This window comes from Planococcus citri, chromosome 4 (genome assembly GCF_950023065.1).
Source record: "Planococcus citri chromosome 4, ihPlaCitr1.1, whole genome shotgun sequence".
Taxonomy (NCBI): domain Eukaryota; kingdom Metazoa; phylum Arthropoda; class Insecta; order Hemiptera; family Pseudococcidae; genus Planococcus; species Planococcus citri.
Genome location: NC_088680.1, coordinates 26,419,226 through 26,441,215, shown reverse-complemented (window position 1 = coordinate 26,441,215; position 21,990 = coordinate 26,419,226). Strand labels below are relative to the sequence as shown.

The following is a 21,990-nucleotide window of genomic DNA, read 5'->3' as shown; positions in this document are numbered from 1 at the left end:
TATTAACCGTCGTACATTTATTTCCTAAGAATTCCATCTCATTTTATATCAATTAAACCAATTAGTTTTGGGTACAGCTAAAAAGTAAATTTAGTGGACGAGATGAGTGTCGTATTTCATAATAATATTTTGGTGAATATTTGGTAAATGTGAGATTATAAAAGTTTTCTTCTCAGTTTTGGTAGGTTGATATTTTAGATCTCCAGTATTTCGTTTTTGGTGTCGAGTTTGCAAATTTTTGAATTGGATTGATTTGACAATGGTTTTCTGTTTTACCTGTAGCAAATGAAGTAGAGTAGGTAGGTAGGTACTAAAGTAACGTTATATCAACGTGTTTTAATCAAACTTAGTGTTGTTGTGAAATGTTTCTTCCAGTTTGATATTAATTACCTAAGAAAACAAAAATCTCACTTCTTTAATTTTCATAACCTTTTTTTTTGGGTTTAAATTATTAGAAATTATTTTTAATCATATTTTTTTACTGTTCTTGTTCTTGAAACCTAAAACTACGAGTATATTATCTATAAATTTTTGAGAACTGTTCACTTACGAGTCACAAGATTACGTCTCGGATCGACCGCTTTTGATTTGCATGGGACCGCGATTTTTGCCTAGGATTTTTAGCTGCCCAAATTTATTTTCACACCTTCTGAAAAAATTAAATTTCAAAAGTCCGGACTTCTGGAGGAATCGAGAATCGTACTGGAAATTCTAGAATGGCCAGAAATATGCCTGAAATGGTGAAATTAGGTTTGAAGGTGTTACTACATTATTATGATATTGGTGTATGTAGTTTCAGGATTATTTTCCATCATTTTTACTGAACAGTGAACGAGTAAGCATACATTTTTTTAAAAAGCTTATCTAATCTAATGACTACTTCGTCAAAAATAGTCGATTTTGAATTTTCAAAAATTCGACAAAAATCAGAAATCTGGGTAGCTAGCTAGATACATGAATAAAACTGAGAATTGACCATAAGAATTTTATTTGCTACGACCGCTACGGGGATTTCAGAAATTCTGACTCTGAGTCAGACTCAGGACTCAGAGTCAGATCAGATCATAATCATACTAATCATACTCTTTCCAAAAATCGCGGTTCTGTTTAATTTAAATCAGAGCCGGACACCTTCGAGAGGTTCCCTTGTCAGATTCAATTCAATCAAATTCAAAATGTGAAAATTTTATTTTTATCAAAAAAATTTTAAAAAGAAAGAAAAATATTTTAGGAAGCAATGAAAGATTCAGAATTCAGCCAATCAAAAACATGAAACGTTACTACTGCAACTTCACCACAGGTAGCGCTCATATCGCGCTTACGTCACAAAACCAATACAACGTAAGATTTGCCCATTTCCCACGATGTCTGTCTCACACTTTTCTTCAGGCGAAGTAGGTCCATAATATACAAACAGCTGTTGTGATTATGTTGTAAAAAATTGATGATTTCGTAAATGTGATGCCCGTATGTTTGAAAAAAAAGTCGGAAATGTAGTTCTAAGTGAATTCTGACACGTTATTTTCATCTTGTTCGACGCGTACGATGTGACAATTCGCTGAGTAATTTCCATTTTCGGATTGATGAAGTAAAGTTGTGATTTACTTTCTCTAGTTTTTGATCACCTGGATCGGAATTATGAATAAGAATAATGATAAAGATGTATCATACGACTACTACCATCAAATCGACCGAAGAAACATAACGTTGGAAGACAGTTTGAACATAATCAATAAGCAGAATCAAGAAATAGCTCGACTAAAATCCGAGCTAAATACAGTGAAAACGGAAAGAGATTTGTTAATATGCGAAAACTCAAAGTTAAAATTCGAACTAGACATCGTCGACTTGAGACGAATGTACAGCGAACGGTAAGTGTTACCCTAGATCAGTATAAATACATTCAAAACGATTTTCAATTTACTTCCTGTCGATGTCGAAAATATACCTATTGTTTGGCGTCAACGTATTACAATGAATGTAATTATTTGTAATTGTTTACAATCCGTTGACATATTTTATCGTTTGGTGTTTTGCTTCAGGTCTTCGGAAAAAATCAGACAGAATTATATGAATGGATCGGTCGGAGACGGACGAGATGGGTAAATATTTCCATCGATTAGTGATTTATATGTATTAAGGTTGCAAAATTTCCAATATTCTGTACGTGTTCGCAGTAACGAAGAGTGCAACGAATACGATGAAGAAGAACTAAACGGCGATATCGATGACCTTAACGAAGAAGACCTGAATGACAATTATAAATCAGCGGCTAACTTCACTGAGCCTTATCATTACCAATGGTACAATGCTCACAGTAATAACAACAATATACGTAATAACTCGTCCGAATTCGTGAATCATTCGCGAACCGTAATGAGGTTGGTAATTAACATATCGCTAGTGTAAACAAAGTTGATAGATATAACACATCTGTTCAAATTGCAGTTACGAATTATCTCAAGACTTACTAGAAAAGCAAATCGAAATGATAGAACGCAAATATGGAGGAGCGAAAGCGAGAAACGCTGCCGTAACCATACAGCGTGCATTCAGGCGTTACATGCTTATAAAAAAGTTCACCGATATCACTGCCATGGCCAAAGGTGAAAAACGAGTTAGCAGACGTATCGAAAATACTTCAAATTCTACCCATCCTCACGTGGAATATTGCGAGCCGAAAAATTCATCTTGTGTGCAAGCCAACGTCACACCAATAAGATCTCTTTCTATGAAAGAGAAACGTTTACCGGAGCTAGAAAACGGTACGAATTCTCTACCTCGTACGTACGCTGGCCGTTGCACAAGTTGTAATTACTGTTGCGCAAATGTCTCAACAACATGTTCGGCCTGCTGTATGAATACACCTTCGCCGATAAACGTTTGCAACAGCTCGTATTGCTTAAAGGTAATTGTACTCTGTCGTTAATGGCTTTTGTTTCACGATTGTATTATTAATCGGATAATCGATCAGGTTCCGCAAAATCATTCCGGTTCGGTTGAAGTATCCAGAACGTATCAAACGCTCATGTCGTCGTGCAATTCCAGCTCTCCTGTCGCATTCCAGTATCATACTGCCTACCAAAAGAAATACTCCAATCAGTACTTGTATTATAATGCATCACAATACCATGTGCCTTCATCGTTATCTCAGATGTCAACGCCGAAAAAAGTACCGCCGGAAGTTCCCAAACGAACTTCGTCTATATCGTTCAAATCCAACGATAGTAATCAGAGTTTGCTGTCGAATTCCGATATGTCTTTTGGTAAAACTAAACATAGTGGAAGTATGTCCAGCGTACAGTCATCGAGTAGTGATTCTAGTTCAACGATGAATGCTTCACATTCTTCATCTATTAGCATGTCGAATTACTCGGGGAGTATCGGGTCGTGGAATAAAAAACCTCAAGTAAGAGTTACTCCATCATTTTATATTTTCGATTTGATTTTTTTTTTTCAAATTGAAGCTCAAAATGTGAAAATTCTGTTCAATTTTTAATTAATTGTTGATGTTTCAGGTTTCTGAAGCGACCAGAAAACGTCAATACAGAGTTGGACTGAATTTATTCAATAAGAAACCAGAAAAAGGTATCAGTTATTTAATGCAGAACGGTTTCCTCGATAATACTCCTCAAGCTGTAGCCAAATTCCTAATCGCTAGAAAAGGTCTGAGTAAGCAAATGATCGGCGAATACTTGGGCAATGTTCAGAACCAGTTCAACAGTGCAGTATTAGAGTAAGTTTACACTTTGCCCATTTTCAAAGCCAATTTTGGCCTTTTTTTAAAAATAACTTGTATCCAAACAGGTGTTTCGTCAACGAGCTAGATTTATCCGGAATGCAAATAGACGTTGCTCTTCGTAAATACCAAACGTACTTCCGAATGCCAGGCGAAGCACAGAAAATCGAAAGACTCATGGAAGTATTCAGCCATCGATATTGTCGCTGTAACAGAGACGTGATATCGAAATTCCGATCCTTAGATACAGTATTTATTTTAGCCTTCGCTATCGTCATGCTAAACACCGATTTACACAAACCATGCATTAAAGCTGAGATGAAAATGACGCTGGATGGTTTCATTAAAAATCTAAGAGGTATGATCTTTCATCGCTACAGGTTTTCAATTCGTCAATTATTCATTTTAAGAAAAATCTCTAATTCATCTTTGATGTTTCAGGAGTCGACGACGGCTGTGATATCGACAGAGATATGTTAGTCGGAATCTACGAACGAATCAAAGCGAACGAATTCAAACCCGGAAACGATCATGTATCTCAAGTGATGAAAGTGCACTCGACCATAGTTGGAATTAAAATGGTAAATATTTCGTTTTAATAAACCTCGTATAGTAGATATAAAACCATAGGTACGGATTTTACTACCCTTTTTGCCATTTCATCATGCATCATTTATCCTCGACGTATTTCTACGAAAGGTGAATTTCGTCGATGCTTTTTTTTTCCTTTCTATCTTCAACTTGGGAATGAGAAATCGATAAGATACGATAAAAAAAAAGCAAACTACCAGCACTCGAAATTTATTTGCCTCATTGAGAAGACTAAGTTGTCGATGTTATTGCAAACGTTGCGACGACGTAAATATTACGCCCGAAGGTCGTTGAAACGTACTCGTATTTTCAAATTTATACACAATCGTAAAAGCGGAGAAAACAGAATAGGCATGACAAAGTGTTTGTGACCTTTTTGCGAAAGATTCCGACGTTATTGTAGGAAACAATAAATAATCGTGTACGCTCGATTGCTTTAATATTATTTTCTATGTAAATTGTTACTATTATGGTGGTCGCGAGGGATTCTGAAAGTGCACCATTCGGATTACGTAGTGTCTTGTCACAGTATTGTGAAAAGCTCGGGGAAATGAGTTGAGTTTTTCCACCGAACTGGTTGCTGAGTAGTTCTTCGAAAGAATCGATGATAGAAATGAAGTGATTTTGGTTCGATCTGTGACGATTCCTTTGCAGTGAACTGTATCAAAGAATTCAAATGATTGATTATTTGTCCTAGAAATTCGATAATCGATGTTTTTCGATTTCGATTATCGATAATTAATCGTGATTTAACGGATCTATGATCAGTATCCATTGATTTGAAATGAAATTTTTTTTGATCGGTTCATCAATTCGAGGTTTTGTGTCCATCTTGAAATTGAGCGATCGATTTCAACATTCACTGATTTCATTCAATTCGATATATCGATTTTTATCGGAAGAAAGATCTGTGAATGTTGGCATGAAATTTTGTAACTTTGGATTTCTTTGAATCTTGATCATTTCGACTTCGACTAATTTATTTTGAAATTTTATCAATTTATGTCGATAATCTGCTTCTGATTTTATCGATAGATCCGATTTCAAAACAAGTACATATTCGATTAGATTTCTCAAATTTCGTCTATCGAAAGCCATCGGAAATTCAAATCTAGGATCGATTTCGTTTTTTTTTTCGAAATGGATCGGAAAAGATCGATTTTTGTCGATTTAGGACTCAATTCGAAAATCGACTAAATGCTCAAATGATGAGCAGTATTGGTTTTGGAAGATTTTCTGATCTTTGATTTCTTCGTAGTTCGTAATCAGTAGGGCTAGGATTTTCAAGCGCTATCAAACACATTTTAAGCGCTATAAAAAAGCAATAAAAATGTAAGAAAAAAGCAAAAACAAGCGCTATCAAATCCTACCATGTTACATATCAAAATAAAGGTTTTTTCAAACCGAGCAAGATACCTCCTTTAAATATGTGTACAACTTTAACCAAAATGAACTAAAAGATGAAAAGGAGAAAAAAAAGGAAAAAACTGAAACTAAAAACTTAATAAAAAATAGAATGAAATAAAAATTGAAAAATGAAAACTGAATCTGTTATTTTTCAGTTTTTCCTCCCTTGTTTTTTTGAACTCATCTTTTTTTAACAACTATTTTTTTTTCAAAAATGTGCAAAAAGTCGATAAATTTTTGTATTTTTGGAACTAATTTCTTCATTTTACCAATTTTTTACCAAAAAAAGCACTAACGACGAAAAAAAGCCCCAAAAAAGCAAAATTTTCGCCTTTTTTGCCCAAAATAAGCATTTTAAAGCATTTACACCCAAAAAAAGCAAAAAAAAGCACTATCAACTTTCACCATTCGCCTCAGAATGGAATGAAACGCAAAGAAAATATATTTATGCCGTATAGGGTGTTGCTACAAAAAAAAAGCATTATCATAAAAATCCTAGCCCTAGTAATCAGTTTTTGAGTAGTCCATAAAGTTGAGCTGGAAAGTACTTGTGAAATTTCTTCCAGTGAAAGACAGTTTATGGTATGAAAGTTTGCTCAGAAGAAGCTAGAGAATAGGAGAGTTGAAGATGCCTGTGTGCTAGCTTTTCATTTCCTCCCCCTTCCCCTTCTCCTGTTTGAGGAGCTGGAAAATCGACAAATTGAAAGTTATGTAGCTGTCAGAGTGATAATTTTCATGATTCAGATTGTTTGCTGAGAAATAATGATGTTTTTTTGCATCTTGAAGGATGCATTTTTATGTTTTCCGAAAGATTTTCCCGGAGTCTTCGTCTTTGGAGGGAGAGGATGTTGTTTTCTCGCTTGTTTAGTGGATAAATTTGTGCTTTTGGAAATCTTTCCCCTCCTGAGCGGATTTTTTGAGCTATCCTCTTCTACTCTGCTGGCACTTTTTGAATCACAGATCTTTTCTGAGCTATTTTTGTCGATTGGAACTTTTTTTGGATTTTGCGAAACTCAAGAGCCTTCTCTAAAATCGATTCGTCTCCAAACTTTCTTTTCTTATACTTCAAGATGATCTAGCTAGAATCAATCAATATTTAGCCAAGTCAAATACGTACAATTTTTGTTGATAATTACTACCTACTTGATGTGGAAAATTACCAACGTTGTTCTACGTTTTTGAAAAATTTTCAACAAATAAATTCATCATTATCTGCTTCATTTCGATAGTCTTATCTAGATTCGAAATTATTCAAAACACTGAAAAAAGATAATACAGACATTATGTACGTATGAACTTATGACGAGAATATACAGAATATACAGAGGCAGCTCATTTTGTGGGCGTTTGCGATATTAAAACCATACAAGAGGGCAGTCAATCCGGCCAAGACTGAGCCACCGAGAAAGATTTAATTAGGGCGTATCGTTGTTGTATATTTCTTTATTTTTATTTTTTTTTATACTCGGTCATCATCGTCAATACGATATTATCGTACTGGCATATTACTAATTACATGTACGATGAACATATTACGCGCTTAAATACGCAGGTACGAAAGCTGCAATCGACTAGAGAAGGTATACTCATTCGTACGTCTACATTTACCTACTTGTATGTATTACCAGCTAGAAAATTTAATCCTTTCGTACGAATGGTTGAAATTCCCATCATTGTGTGTAGACAAAAGGCGACTTCGTGGTGCGTTTCGTATTCGAAATTCGTATATTATAAAAATATCCACATACTCGTACATTTAAGTGGCGACTGTATAATATAGTAAGGAGGAAAAACAGACCAGCGAGAGGTAGAGCGAGGGGGAAAAACTTCATGCATAGGCGTAGTTTATAACACGACATAATTATGGTGAAAGAATAATTAAAAACGTTCGCGAAAACGAACTCGACCGTGTAAAGAAATTTTTTTCCTACTTTTATCGATTTATATAGACGCACATTAAGTTCATTTTTTTTTTTTTTAATAAGTACTACGAGTATTGTTTTACTTATTTTTATTATTTTTTTTTCTATATAATTTCACCTTGAATCTGTAACGATATTTTTCAGCTATAGCGATTCAGATTTGTAAACAGAAAAAAAACACACCGGAGTAACATTGTATTTGTTTTTTTTATTTTTTTCACAGCAGTTGGCGTTACCACATCGTCGATTGGTTTGCTACTGTAGACTGTACGAAGTATTGGATGTGAATAAAAAAGAACGGACTGGTTTGCATCAAAGAGAAGTGTTCCTGTTCAACGATCTGCTCGTGATTACGAAAATACTCAGCAAGAAGAAAAACAACGTTACGTACACGTTCCGCAAAAGCTTATCGTTATCCGGATTACAAGTGTCTACCTTTAAGACGCAACGTAAGTCATCGTGTGTCTAGATTCCATCACGAGCCACCGAAGGGGCCGGGGGGCAAGGGCTAACATAGCATGTATGTAAATTATCGATTTTCGACGCTAATACGTCGACGATGACGACGTCTGTCGTCTGCACATTTGCAATGTCGTGTAGGTAGGTAGATTAGGTAGGTACCACGAGAGCTAAAATTGTCGAGTGAGAGTTTCAAGTGCGTTAAGGTACTCGACAAACGACGACGTTTACACGATAAGGGTCGTTCGTGTTCGTGGTTCTCTTTTCCTTTTACCTCAATAAGTGTACAGAGGAGATGTGAAATGTGAAATTCGACATGAGCTATGTTCATCTACTCTATAGACACGACGTATGTGTTGTTGTATTGGTGTTTGTAGAAACAATGCGACGGAAATTACTATATACCCTTATGTAGAGCAAGAAAAAGAGACGCCGAATATACCTACAGCTATACTTTATCCTTGGGTCCCTGACGACTCGATTGCTGTTCTGACGTCTGACATGTGTTCCATATGTATGATGTGTGTGCTTCTGCTCTTACACCGTTACACGTTAGCTCTGTGGCTATGCTGTTTTTTTCCCCGTATCCCTCTGTTGAACCTATGTATTCGCCTACGGACTTCGCTGTTAGCATTCGCCTCCCCTGTTTATAGCATTTGATTTTTATCGAATACAACCGAGATAAATGGTTGTGTTGTCGTGAGTACGTACAAGGGCAAACGTGAGGATTTTTTGCTACTGCGTTGGCGGGTTTCCTTTTATTGTTGTTTATCGCATGGTAATCTCGCGGTTTGTGTGTGGCATGGCGTAGGTATACATATGGGTTTTTTCCTCGGTGACTTAGAGGAAGGATAGAGGAGATAAGAGTAATATGTGGAGGTATAATGATTGTTTTTAATTATTGTGAGATCATCGAGTAATGGCGGAGTGAAAGGGTGAAGGGAGCTAGTGATTCAGTTTTTCTATTGATGTTTTCAAAATTGAAACAATGTTGCTGTAATTTTGAGAAATTCTTAGTTTTTTTTCGATCTTAACCCTCCTCCCTCACTTCCTGCCCATGATCAAAGTTGAGATTGAATAATTTTTTAAACTGTTTCTTTACTCATATAAAAATATCTCATGCATTTTTGCAGGGCTCGTACTCGGTTACTTTTCGAGTAACCAAGTTACTAAAGTGACTAAAAGTGACTTTTAGTTACCTACTTTTTTTTTTTCAAATTTTCGGTACCAAAGTTAATTTTTTGGAAATTCTTCGAAAACCAATTTTCCTAAATCGTGGTCCAATTTCATGAAAAAAAAAAAATGTGTCGCTTTATGCCAAAAATACTAAAATGATGTCAAATCTTGTCTTTTCAAAGTTGCTAAAAAGCCTCGTTTCTTGCTAAAAATTTCTAAAAATTGTGGTTTTTCACAAAAAATTCCAAAAAAGTCTCATTTTTTCCAAAAAGTCCGAAAAGTTTAATATTGTCAAAAATAGAAAAAATTATCACTTCTTTAATAAAAATTGCAAAGAAGTATTACTTTTTTTTTACCAATGATTGCCAAAAAACCTTACTGTTGTTGACCCCCCCCCCCCCAAGAATGGATCTCCTCAAAGTTGAGATTTTTGCCAAAAATTACCAACATTCCCGTTTTTTACCAAAAGGTCAAAAAATGCAAAAAAAAATATCATTTTTTTATCAATAATTTCCAAAAAGTCTCGTTTTTTGCAAAAATTATCAGTTTTGCATTTTGCAAATTTATTGCCAAAAATTGCTACGAAGCTCTGCCCTTTTCTAAAATTACGGTGTCGAAGTTTTGTTTTCTGCCAGAAATAATACTAGAGTAGAAAGTAAATATCGATTTTTTTTCCAAATTCCCAAGAAGTCTCATTTTATACCAAACGTTACTAAAAGTTATTTTTTGCACAAAATTTTAAGAAATTTCATTTTTTTCCAAAAATTTGTAAATTCGTATTCCTTTTTTTGGTTAAATGTTCAAAATTTTTACTTTTTGCCAGATTTTTTTAGCCAAAAAATTGGCAAAATCAACTTTAATTCTGTTTTTTGCCAAAATTTTACAAGTTTCTATCAAATTTCATTTTTAGGTTTTTAATCGAAAAATTTTTGTTTTTTTCGTTCAGCAATTTTTTTGCATTAAAATGTTTTGGCCATGTTTTGTCACTTTTTTAGTTACTTTTTGGTCACTTTTTCGAGCTTTTTTGGTTACTGAATGTTACTTTTTTTTGAAAAAAAAATGAGTACGAGTTCTGATTTTCCCTTTTCTGTTATTTTCATCCCCTTAAGATTGAATATTGGTCAAATTTATTTGTTCAAAATTTTCTTTGTATTCCATCTGCTCCTAATGAAATAAGTTAGAATCCTCTTAACAGACACGAACGGAGAAATTTTTGGACTGAATGATGAAAAATCACCAGAGCATCCAAAAATACACCCTTATGTAAAATTTCAAGAGTTGAATTATTGCATTTTTCGATTTCTGACGACTTTCTTGGAAATTCGTGTGAAGCTCTTTTTCCATGAAACCATCAAAATATAATTATTGAATTGATGTGAAAAGCTCAAGTTTATTTTACAAATAAAAGTCCGTACAAATTTTTTGGAATTTCTCAAAAAAGATCCTTTCCCGCGTCCTTCAAACAATATTAGTCCTTCTATTTAGATTTTTTTTTAATTTGATGGAATTTGGCAAAAAATTATGATCAAATGACTCAAATAAGAGGTAGGGAAAATTTCACGTTTGTAGGGTGAGTCAGAAATCAAAGTTTGAAAGATTTAAATACTTTTCATGAGTCCCGAAAAAAATTTCTCTTTTTTTGGGTTCTGGTGATTTTTTGATATTTTTCATCAGAATGAAGTCTCCTGAACTTGACAAAAATGAACGTTGGGCTTTTGCAATGGTTTAAATCATTTTGAACTAATAATTTTTTCTATTTTTGAAACATTTCAAAAACGTTGAAATTTTTTCAGCTTCGAGCTAAATATTGGCCTAAAAATTTGACATTTTTACCTACGTCTTGCTGAGGTCATATGGACTTGATTTTTCGCTAGAGTGCGTCAAATTTCATAGAAAATTGAGAAGCAATCCTCTTGAGCCTTCTAAAAAATGTCACAAAAAAAACGAACTCTCATCGATCATCTTATGCTATAGAGGCCCCCAAAGTTGAAAAAAATGAAAAGCAATTAATTAGAATTATTGATATATATATTTTTTTAAATTTTAATCTCTGTGTCAATTTTTTTTTTTAAACTATCCCTTTCCAAGAAAAAACCTTCATTTGTCCTCCAAGCAATGCTAGGAAGCTCATCTCATCAAGTTGCAATGACTGTAGCTTATCTGAAAAATGATGAATTATTTTTTATGAAAATATTTTTCTCGACTTTTCATATTCTTAAAAAGAGGAGGGAACGGAGGGCTTCCTGGCTCAACTCACTTCCAAAAACCACATTTCAGATAATTTTTTATGAAAACCAACAATTTTTTTCCAGAAATGTATCTTTGTATTTAGTGGATTTAAAACTGTGAAATTTGTTCTGATTTATGTAATATCGTTAAAATGGATGATTCTTCCCTTCCCCCCTTCTAGAAAATCCCGAGCACCAACTGGAAATTTTTTCAAAAAAAAATTAACGAGTTTTGGAATTTGTTGAAAAAATTTATGAATATTCAAAGTTATGAAATCAAAACCTTGGTTGAATTAACTTAAAATAATATCTTCTTCAAATTCAAAATTCATATGTGAAACATTTTTGGAAGATTGAGGAGCTCAAAATTTCCTTTCCCTGCCGAAAAATTTTACTTGCTCTGAGTGAAAGAAATTCAGAAGTTCTGAAGTAACATTGAGAGTTGTTTGTTCATTTATTATTTTTCTCTTTGCTTCTTCATGTGGAACAATTTCGTATCATAATTTATACCTACTCGTAGACTCGATTTACCTGTTCATTAACCTATCGATTAACGAATTGATTTTTCTTTTTTTTCATTCAATGTAGATTATCAATTCGGCATACAATTATCGCAACGAGTCGATAACGAGGTATTGATTACGTTCAACGCTCGCAACGATCACGATCGTACGAAATTCGTCGAAGACATACGCGAATCGATTATGGAAATGGATGCTATGGAGAATATCCGAATCGAATTAGAACGCCAGAAAGCCGGTCGAACGAACAGGTACCGTACTCGTCTATAAATTGCCCGATGAACCATCCCATCGCATCGGTCATCGTTCATCGATTGAACTCTAATTTCGAATTTTTTTTCTCTTCTTCGGCTTCGCAAAACTATTCAGATGATCAAATATCTAATTTCTGTATCTTTCTGGTCCACAGATGCAACACTAGCAACAGTTCAGAAAATCGCGACAGCGGCGTAGCTGATATCGAAGTATGCCAGTGTCTTCACGCGTATCCGACGATGACTCCTGGTCAAGAGGAACACTCGAACGGCGATCAAGGTGCCGGTATGTTGAAGAGGTCCAACTTGAGTAATTCGTTGCTCGATATTCACGATCAAGGTTAATTCCACGCAATACTTAATTACCTACTACGTACCTATTACATTACTACTAAAAATTTACTTCGGTAAAAGTAGGGGATTTATTAGACTACTTACGGCGATGTCATGTCGTAGTATGTGAAAAGCACGGAGTTGGAAAAACCCTCTCCGGACAGTTTACGTTTTAATGCTACGATTTTTATAGATTATGGCTTTCTTTGAGACTCGAGTTTCTTTCTTTTTTATAATATGGTATTTTTATCCGGATAATGTGCGATCGATTGATTGAACAATTTGAACAGTTACCGTTTGATTACTAATTTAATCATGTAGGTACTACGTGTAATGTGTGTATTGCACTGTACCTTGAATTACTATTTATTGCGTTGTTGTATTCGCACCTACAAACACATTTATGCACTTTTACACGAGATCATGTGCGCGTGTACCTGTGTCCAACTTAATATATGTTGTATATATTAAAATAACGTAGTAATGTAGATTTATTATGCGAATGTATTAAGTATTTTTTTTCTATTTTTTTTCTCTCTTTTTACATAAGACACACACGTAAAAGACTGATTTAATTTATTAAGTACCATGATTATAAAAAAATGTTTCGGCCTATCAACAAAAAGTGTGTTGTAACCGATTAATCGATCCCAGCCAATGGATCGTTTTTAATCCGGTTCATTCGAACGATAAATTCGAATACACAACATCATCATGGACCACCTATACCAAAATTATTGGTAATTCAGGGGTAGGTGATAAACACAGGCCGAATTGTGTTCATCGATCGGAAAAATATGAAAAATCTACATTTACTACACATTTTTACGGATTACGGATACAGATAGCCTTTTAGCTATGTATTTTACTTTACACGCTTTGTTTTGTTTTGTTTTTGCTTTTGTTTTTGGTGTACTTTTTGTCTCGTATCTCGATTCTCGATGTCTCGTCGTCGTCGCCGTGTACCTAACCTCGATTCTCGACGTTGTTTTGCGAATTTACTCTATTACACTAATACTCGTATGAATACGTATAGACGATAACCGAAGAAAACGAAGCGGAAGCGTGGGTTCGCTCGATTTAGGCATTCGATGGAGATCGAACCCGCTTTTATTTATTAAATTCGGTAGAAAGAAACCGAGACCGAGATCGGCAGCTGGTTTAAAACCTTAACATCACCTTCGCGACGCCGCGCCGCCTGCTGCACGAATATTATGCAATTTCTTGCCATCACGTTTTCTCTATCTCCAAAGCTATTAACCGGTGTATGGTTGAAATCAAAGGGTTCTAGTTTTATTAAATCTAGTGTTAGTTTTTAGCTTCTTTTTCTTTTTTTTTTTGTTTGTTCGTTCGTTCGGTTTTATGTAGAGATTTTTAATATTTTTCACACGTTGATTGTTTTTTTTTTATTTTTATTTGACAGGGTTTTTTTTTAATTTGTAATTTTATTTCTGTGGAGTGAATGAGTTTTTTTTATTTTTAATTTTTCGCTACGTGTGGTGTACTAATTTTGATTTTTTTAATTTTCGTGACGATGGTTTAAGGGTGAAGATGGGAGGGGTGAGGTTTGGTGGGGTGGATTTGGCTCGGGTTTCGTGGATGGTGATGGATGAACTAACAAATCAAAGAGAATAATTGTGAAATAAAGTTGCATTTATTTTGTCGATTCTTCGAGATGATGATTTTTTCCTCAAACAATAATGGGGGTGTTTGAAGATTAAATCAAGATGATTATTTTCTTTCAAAGCTTTTCTGTCAGAATATTAATAATTAGAAACATTTTTTTTTTGTATTGATAATACTGTCCCACCTGCTGTTCCTTTATAATTAGAGCTGTCGAGAGACAAACGAGCCCAGAAATTTTGTCATTTACTCTCCTCCGCCCCCCCCCCTTGATAAAAAATTACTTCGTGAGCAAATGATTATTAATTTTAAAAAATTTAAATTTAAAAAAAATAAAAATTTTTTAAATGGTTCTTTTTTGGAATTATTCATCGTAAGTAGTACAAAAATAAATGCAGCTTCGTTTTCACAAGAGTCTTAATTCGTACCTGAGGTACAATTCGAGCCATATTTCTTCAACACCAAAACACCTCATCGATTCTTCTTCTTCACCACTAGAAAACTATAAGTATTACAATTAACACGTCATGGAGATGGTGTGATTTTTGTAGAAAAGACGACACGCGCGCGTTTATAGCGTAAATTACCATTTTATAATTTTTCTCCTCTTTTTTCTCTTTTTTTTCTTTCTTTTGTACTCGTAGATTTAGAGTTATTTATATTTTTGTGTGTTTTTTTTTTGTACTCGTATTATTTTTCAAAATAAGTATGTAACGCGCAAAATAACGCGTACAGCGTTCGCGATCGCTTCTCTAAACCCGAAGTGATATTTAGTTACGAATTACTAGTCAGTATATATGTTGGATTGTTGAAGCAATGCAATGGCCGGATTTTGGCGTACATAGTATAGAGAAGGTGTATCTCGGTGTGTACTTAAAAAAAATTAGGGTGTACTTAATTTACATATTAACTGTGTATGAATATTTCCTAGGTTTATTTTTCCCCATTTTTTTAAATTTTTTTTTTGTTGCATGGATTCACAAATGCACTCGTGTTGAGATTGTTTTCTATCTTGAGAGCTGTGTTCTACATAGCAATTGCACTGAAATAGCACTGGATATTGATAGGGAGAAGTAAATTATCGAGATAGGGTCTGGGAAGGGGGAGGGTGGAGTACATGGTGTTAAAAAAGGGGTTATTTTTTTCTCAAAATATTGCAATTGTGATGAGAAGGGACAGATATTTTTGGTTTCTCGTCATTAATTTTCAAATGAGGAAACATTTTCTAATCTGAATTATATTTATTAACTCTCGATTAGAAAATAGAAAAAATTATCAAAAAATTGCAGAAATGAATTTTCCACTTACTATTTTATAAACTGAAATTGTTTTGATTTGCAACTTGAATCAAAATGAACTAAAAGAAGAAAATGAAAAAAGGGGGGTAAAACTAAAACCAAACTGAAATCGGAAAAGAAAAAAAATGAAAACTGAAAATTGAAAAATACAAATTGAAACTTCCATTTTTCAGTTTTCCCACTCATGTTTTTAAAAAATATTTTGAATTTTTTCTCTTCAAAAATGTGTAAAAGTTGATAAATTTTTGGATTATTAGAACTAACTGCTGCAATTTTACCAATTTACTCGTATTACATGTAAAAGCTTTAACGACGATAAAATGCACAAAATAAACATAATTTCAGCCTATTTGGCTAAAAGTACGAAAATTTAAAAGCATTTACCCTCAAAAAAGCCAAAAAAAGCACTATTAACTGTCACCATTTGCCTCAGGATGAAATGAATCGCAAAGGTTTCAATCATTAGGTAATCATGAAAATTTGATTTAAATCATCTCTAAACCACATTTCTCAGTAATAAAACTCGAAAAATCGATTCAAATAGTGTTTATAAAATGGATGAATCGAAACGCTCAGTTTCCAGAAAATCATAAAAAAAATTCCATTAAACTTGTTAAAATGTTACAGAATTGCAAGAAACGTTATCGAAATTATTTAAATCATCGTAAAAGTGGTCTAAAAATGAGAGGGGAGAGGATGATAAGTACGTAAGTAGTTTTGAAAGTTTCTTGAAGTTAAAAAATCGTTGAAATTCGTCCATCCTCTCCCCCTCCCATTACAACCAAAAAGTTACTTTTTTTTTCATAAATTCTAAGACGTTATTATGAAAAATTTTTAAAGATGAATTTTAGGTATTTTGGAAACTTTTTGCCCTATTTTGAACAGTCTTGAAAGATTTTTTCATTTCACGATTTTTGCGTTATTTTTAACCAGTTTTCTTATGAATTTAATTTTTTGAATGTATTTTACTCAAATATTATTATTTTTAAATCCCAAAATAATTCTCCAAATTTCTTCATTTTCAATTTTTGAAAACCAAAAGTGAAACATAAATTTATGTAATTTGGTTCATTTCAACTTTCTATTAATTTTCAACCATTTAAAGTACATAGTAGAAATTCGTGAGTAATTTTTTTCGTTATCTTTTTTTTAAAAAATAGTAATTTTATTGATCTTTTTTGAGTAAGTACCTAATATGTTCACTTCATAGATTTCTATGGAACTTTATTCTACAATAAATTGAATCGCGATGTACTGTTTTCTAAACAACTGCCCTTTTTTGAACAAAATATAATTTAAAAATATGAGTGGAAGTTCATACTCGTATCATGATACAAAAATAATTATAGGTACCTGTGCACTAAAATTCACATAATTCTGAAATCAAATTAATCGCTTACGTCAATTTTATTTGAATTAACTTACTTTATTTTATGAGGAAAAAAACTTATTAAAATTACAAGTAATTGAATGTGGTCAGTTTTCAGATTAAATTTAATTAGTTCATGAAATTGAATCTGAATTTTGCCATTTTTTACGTTTCATTTAGTACGGATTTATCTGATTTCACGTACACTTACGTATTTTGATAAAATTAGCATTGGCAATGTTTTAAGTGTGACTTCATTTGAATTTTATTTTTCTGAGAAGAATTGTTAGAAAACGGAGAAGTACATAAAGAATTATGTGATTTGATTGACGTTGCTCATCTGCTGTGGAAAATTATCGATTTTGGAATTAGAGTGGTATTTTCTAGCGATTTGTTTCTCCTTTGAAAGAGAATGATGGGAGGGGGGGATTCAAAACGTGTCCTATCCAAATGTCGATTGCTGGTTCAGTCTGTGCAATTAAAAAAAACGGAATGTATTTTTTTTTAAATCTCAAATGAGTGTAAGGATTTTTCTTTTTCCATGTTTCTTTTCATTTCATGCCAATAAAAAGTGAGAAATAGAAGACTCCGATGATCGATAATTTACTTCTCCTCATATCCCAAGAAATTGGTTAAAATGAAGCAGACTATTGAAATACTTAATGGGTGCATTTTTTGAATTCTTCTGTCTTTATCTTACACACGTTTACTTACTACATGAATAGTATCGCGTTGAAAATTTGAAAAAAAAATACATTTTGTACATTTGTGTATGTAATATTGAGAATCATCGTACTATTTATGGATTCTACGAGAAATCTATGTGATTAATGTACGCATTATGAGTCGCTTCCGGTTCGCTATAGTATGTACTTATAGTGTTGCTTCGTTTTATTTTAATTATTTGATAACGATTGATTGGATTAAGCGTAGTCACAAATTAGAAATAATCATATCTTTATTCATATCGTAGTTAGTAAGGTCTTCTTCTTGTTTACATTTTACATGGCAGAATTTTTAAATTTGCTTATTTCATGTAACTTAATTTTTTAAGAGAGAAAATATGCAGTACGACGTAGTCGATGGATTTTTTTCTTTTTCCGACTGCATTCTCGAGACAATAAAAAGAGCTGACGTAGCTACCCAAATTCGCGCGCAAAATTCATGGTCAAAATTACTCGTTACCATATGTGATCCGAGCTAGATAGATACCTAGTCATAGGCGGACGCATGGTTTCATTACCTACTTAAAAACTTATCCAAATTTTCTAGTCTAAATATATTATCTACGTACGTATATCTTAAATGATGTTAATACCCAGTAATGGATTTCTTTTTGTTTTCGTTTCGAGGGACTTTTTAATTAAAAAAGATGAGTTTTGTTGTACTACGGCGCTCATGTGCTTGATACCACTGCCTAATTAGTTGATTATGGCTACTATTGGCCTATTGAAATTTTTATTTTTGTATTTTCGTATATACTGATACCTTTACCTACCTGTACCTACCTTCCTATGCCACTATCGGTTCAGTATCTTTATAGATTTTTAAAAAATTGTGAACGCTCACACGTCGTTATTTTATCGTATCCTACATTTTTACGATTAACTTTCATTCTCTAGCGTATTTTGAGATCTACCGAAGGAAGATTCGTGTTCTAGGTGCAATTTCGCTGACTCTTGACTTCTTGTTCTTCTTTTATTAAGTATATTCGTTTTCAAGCACGTAGTCGATATGTATAAAGGAATTTTGTAATATTTTTTTTTTTACGAAATTTTTATATTCCGTAGTAACTCGTTATTTTATGGAGCTTTTGGCATTAACATCACATTAACAGTTATTTTAATTTTTGTTCGTACTAAAATACTATTATTATATCTTTACCGTATTACTGTATAATAAATTATAACGAATTCTGGTTTATGTAGTTTTTATTTCGCGGAGATTGGTTCCTTTTAGATGGAACGATTTTTTGCGAATGGGGGTTGTATTGTAGTGAAGCTGCAACTGATGATAGTTGTTGGGTAAGACTTGAAGCCGAAGTGATCAGGGGTTTATCCATTAGCATAATACGAGTATTTATTACCTCCCCTAGACGCTTTCCCACTACACGGTTTCATTGTTGGATTCATGAGATTGCAAAATAGTGCTGGAACTTGGGAGTATTGACATTTTCGGGAAGTTTTTGTAATGGAGTCATTCCACGTCAACTGGACCAAGAAGTGGCAGGGGGGTTCAGCGATTTTTTTGAAATTTTTCCTGTGGAAAGACCTACCGAAGGGATGACCAATGGCGCAAATCGCAGCCCTCTAGCCCATTTTCAAAGGCAGCCAGGGAGTGCCAAAGTTTTCAGTCAACCTAAAATATCATCCATTTCAGCAGTGGATTACTCGATAACCGCGGTACGTACCAAAATGGAACATTTTCCCATAATTAAGGGTTTTGAAAGGCTTTTTGGTGATATCATAAAAATCAGTGTTGCCACTGTTTTTCGTACAAAAAATTAGCTCAAAAAGTTTCGAAACGTAGTTTTCAAATCGTTCCGACTCTCAAAAATTCTGAAAAAAATATATTATGGACAACTTTTCATGCTGAACAACATATTAAAAAATTGAGATGGTAACGTGTTGCAAAGTTGATTTTAAAAAATTTAAAGTTTGCGAAAAAAATGCGATTTTTTTATTTAAAACATGAAAAAATGTTTTGATAGTTGAAGTTGACACATTTGACCTCTTTTCTTACGTATCTGTTGAAAAAGTTGAAACCCCCCTTTCACTCGATGAAATAAACTCCTCACAAAAAAATCAAAATTCAAAAAAATTCAATTTTCAATTTCAAACATCAAAAAAAGTTAAAATTTATTCAGTTGTCATATTTTGACCTCTTTCTGACGTGTTTCATGACAAAGTTGATGAAAATTACACTCACAACAAAAAAATAAAAATTCTTTCATTTCTCGAATTTTGATTTTTGTGTGAGGAAGGGTTTTTTCAAATTTTTCAACAGATACGTAAAAATAAGGGTCAAATGGGTCAACTTCACCTATCAAAACTTTTTTTCATGTTTTAAATCAAAAAATCGCATTTTTTCGGAAACTTTAAATTTTTTATAATCAACTTTGCAACATGTTACCATCCTAATTTTTTAATATGTTGTTCAGCATGCAAAGTTGTCCACAATATATTTTTTCAGAATTTTTGAGAGTCGGAACGATGTAAAACCTTCGTTTCAGAACTTTTTGAGCTAATTTTTTGTACGAAAAAAAGTAGCAACACTGATTTTTATGATATCACCAAAAAGCTTTTCAAAACCCCTAATTATAGGAAAATGTTCCATTTTGGTACGTATCGCGGTTATGGAGTAAACCACTGCTGAAATAGATGATAATTTAGGTTCACTGAAAACTTTGACACCTCCTGGCTGTCTTTTAAAATGGGCCAGGCCAGAGGGCTGCGATTTGCGCCATTGGTCATTCCTTCGGAAAGTCTTTCTACAGGAAAAATTTCAAAAAAATCGCCGAACCCCCCTACCACTTCTTAGTCTAATTGACGTGGAATGACCCAATGGTTACTTCAAAATGGTAGCAGAGCTGTCATCGAGTTTACTCATTTTGTGAAGTATCCGCGGTATAAACTCGTATCAATTATTAGAGATTGGTTCTTTCACATGATGTGCCCCTCTCAAATCGCCCATCTTCCATTATTCTGTCCCTGGGTTAAATTCTCGAGATGGTAGCAGAGCTATCGTTATGATGATCCAGTTGTCATTGAGTCATTCCATGTCAAATCGCCGGCGATTTTTAAAATATTTTTTATGTGGTTGGATCTCGATGAGAGATTACAAATGGCTGAAACTGCAGTTTTCAAAGTGCATTATTTATAGGGGAGATAGGGCCAGGCGATGGGTGGTCAAAATTTTGAGGAAAACCGGGCTATTGTTGAAGTTCGAGTGGGGTCAACAATCTACAAATGGTACACTTTTGGAACTTGTGTCAGTTTGTGGGCTCATAGAAGAGCTTTTTGAATATGAGGTAAAAATCAGTGTTGCCACCTTTTTGAGCACCGAAAATTAGCTGAAAAAATTGAAAATGATATTCCTCATGGGGTCCACGCTCAAAAAGTCTGAAAACATAACCTCAAGTTCAACTTTTCATGCTCATTGACTTATCTAAAAATTTGGGTGACATTTTTTCGTATTTTCGATTTTGAAAATTCCAAAGAATACCAGAAAATACAACTTCAACTTCTTTTCTTAAAAGGTCGAAATTTTGTGCAAATAGAAAATGGACATAAATGTATTTCCATCAATTCAAAACCATATTTTCAAAAATTGGAACTTTCCTTCTTAAAATTGAATGTGAAGTGAAATTGATGAAAATGGGTCTATTTGCTCAATTTCCACCTTTTAAGGAGACTGGTAATCTTTAGCTGGAGTGATTTTTTCAGAATTTTTGATCATGAATGTGATGTGATGGAGAAATAAAGGTTTTCAGAAATTTTGTGCTTAAAAATCTAATTTTACCCCCTTCTTGAGAATAACTTGGCTGCGCCTTTGAGCTAATTTTAGAAGATGCTCAAAACGTGGCAACACTGATTTTCACTACATCTCCTTACATCTCCTGATCTCCAAAAAACTTTTTCTATAGACCCACAAATTGGTAAAACTTTGAAAAGTAAGTAAGTATACTTACCATTTTTGTAGTTTTTGATTCAACTTTCAAGTTTACTATTTTCCTCAAAACTTTGAACACCCCTATCTCCCGTACACGTGCACTTTGAGAACTGGTGAGGTTTTTATGGTGGATTGGTAACAGCCTCAAAATGGTAGCAGAGCTGTCACTGTATGTTGAAGCAAAATACCGTTGTTCCCTCTCCCTTCCTCCTTCAAGATTAGGGTACATTCGAGAACTAGCAGAAAAATTTGAACTGAAATTGGAGGATATGGTAGCAGAACTGTGGTTGCGGTTCCTTAGTTATGATAATCAAGCTGCTATTATGAATTAGTAACTGAATTATCAAAATTTTAGTGGAACTTTTACGGTGGAGGTCTCAAAATGGTAGCAGAGCTGCC

At 33.6% G+C, this 21,990-nt stretch overlaps 1 protein-coding gene across 2 annotated transcripts; it reads left to right on the top strand.

Moving 5' to 3' along the window:
- The first annotated feature begins 1,360 nt into the window (after positions 1-1,360).
- siz (Brefeldin-resistant Arf-GEF family protein schizo) lies at positions 1,361-18,838 on the top strand. Of its 2 annotated transcripts, none has more exons than XM_065362726.1 (12): positions 1,361-1,871; positions 2,043-2,102; positions 2,178-2,381; positions 2,449-2,908; positions 2,975-3,409; positions 3,519-3,736; positions 3,808-4,097; positions 4,181-4,320; positions 7,886-8,108; positions 12,111-12,294; positions 12,453-12,637; positions 13,667-18,838. In XM_065362726.1, exons 1-12 carry the CDS (start codon positions 1,639-1,641, stop codon positions 13,801-13,803), a joined length of 2,769 nt encoding a protein of 922 aa, XP_065218798.1. In that variant the 5' UTR covers positions 1,361-1,638; the 3' UTR covers positions 13,804-18,838. The 2 variants fall into 2 exon arrangements, with proteins under 2 accessions (XP_065218798.1, XP_065218797.1); XM_065362725.1 differs by having other exon boundaries at positions 7,883-8,108.
- The last annotated feature ends 3,152 nt before the right edge of the window (positions 18,839-21,990 follow it).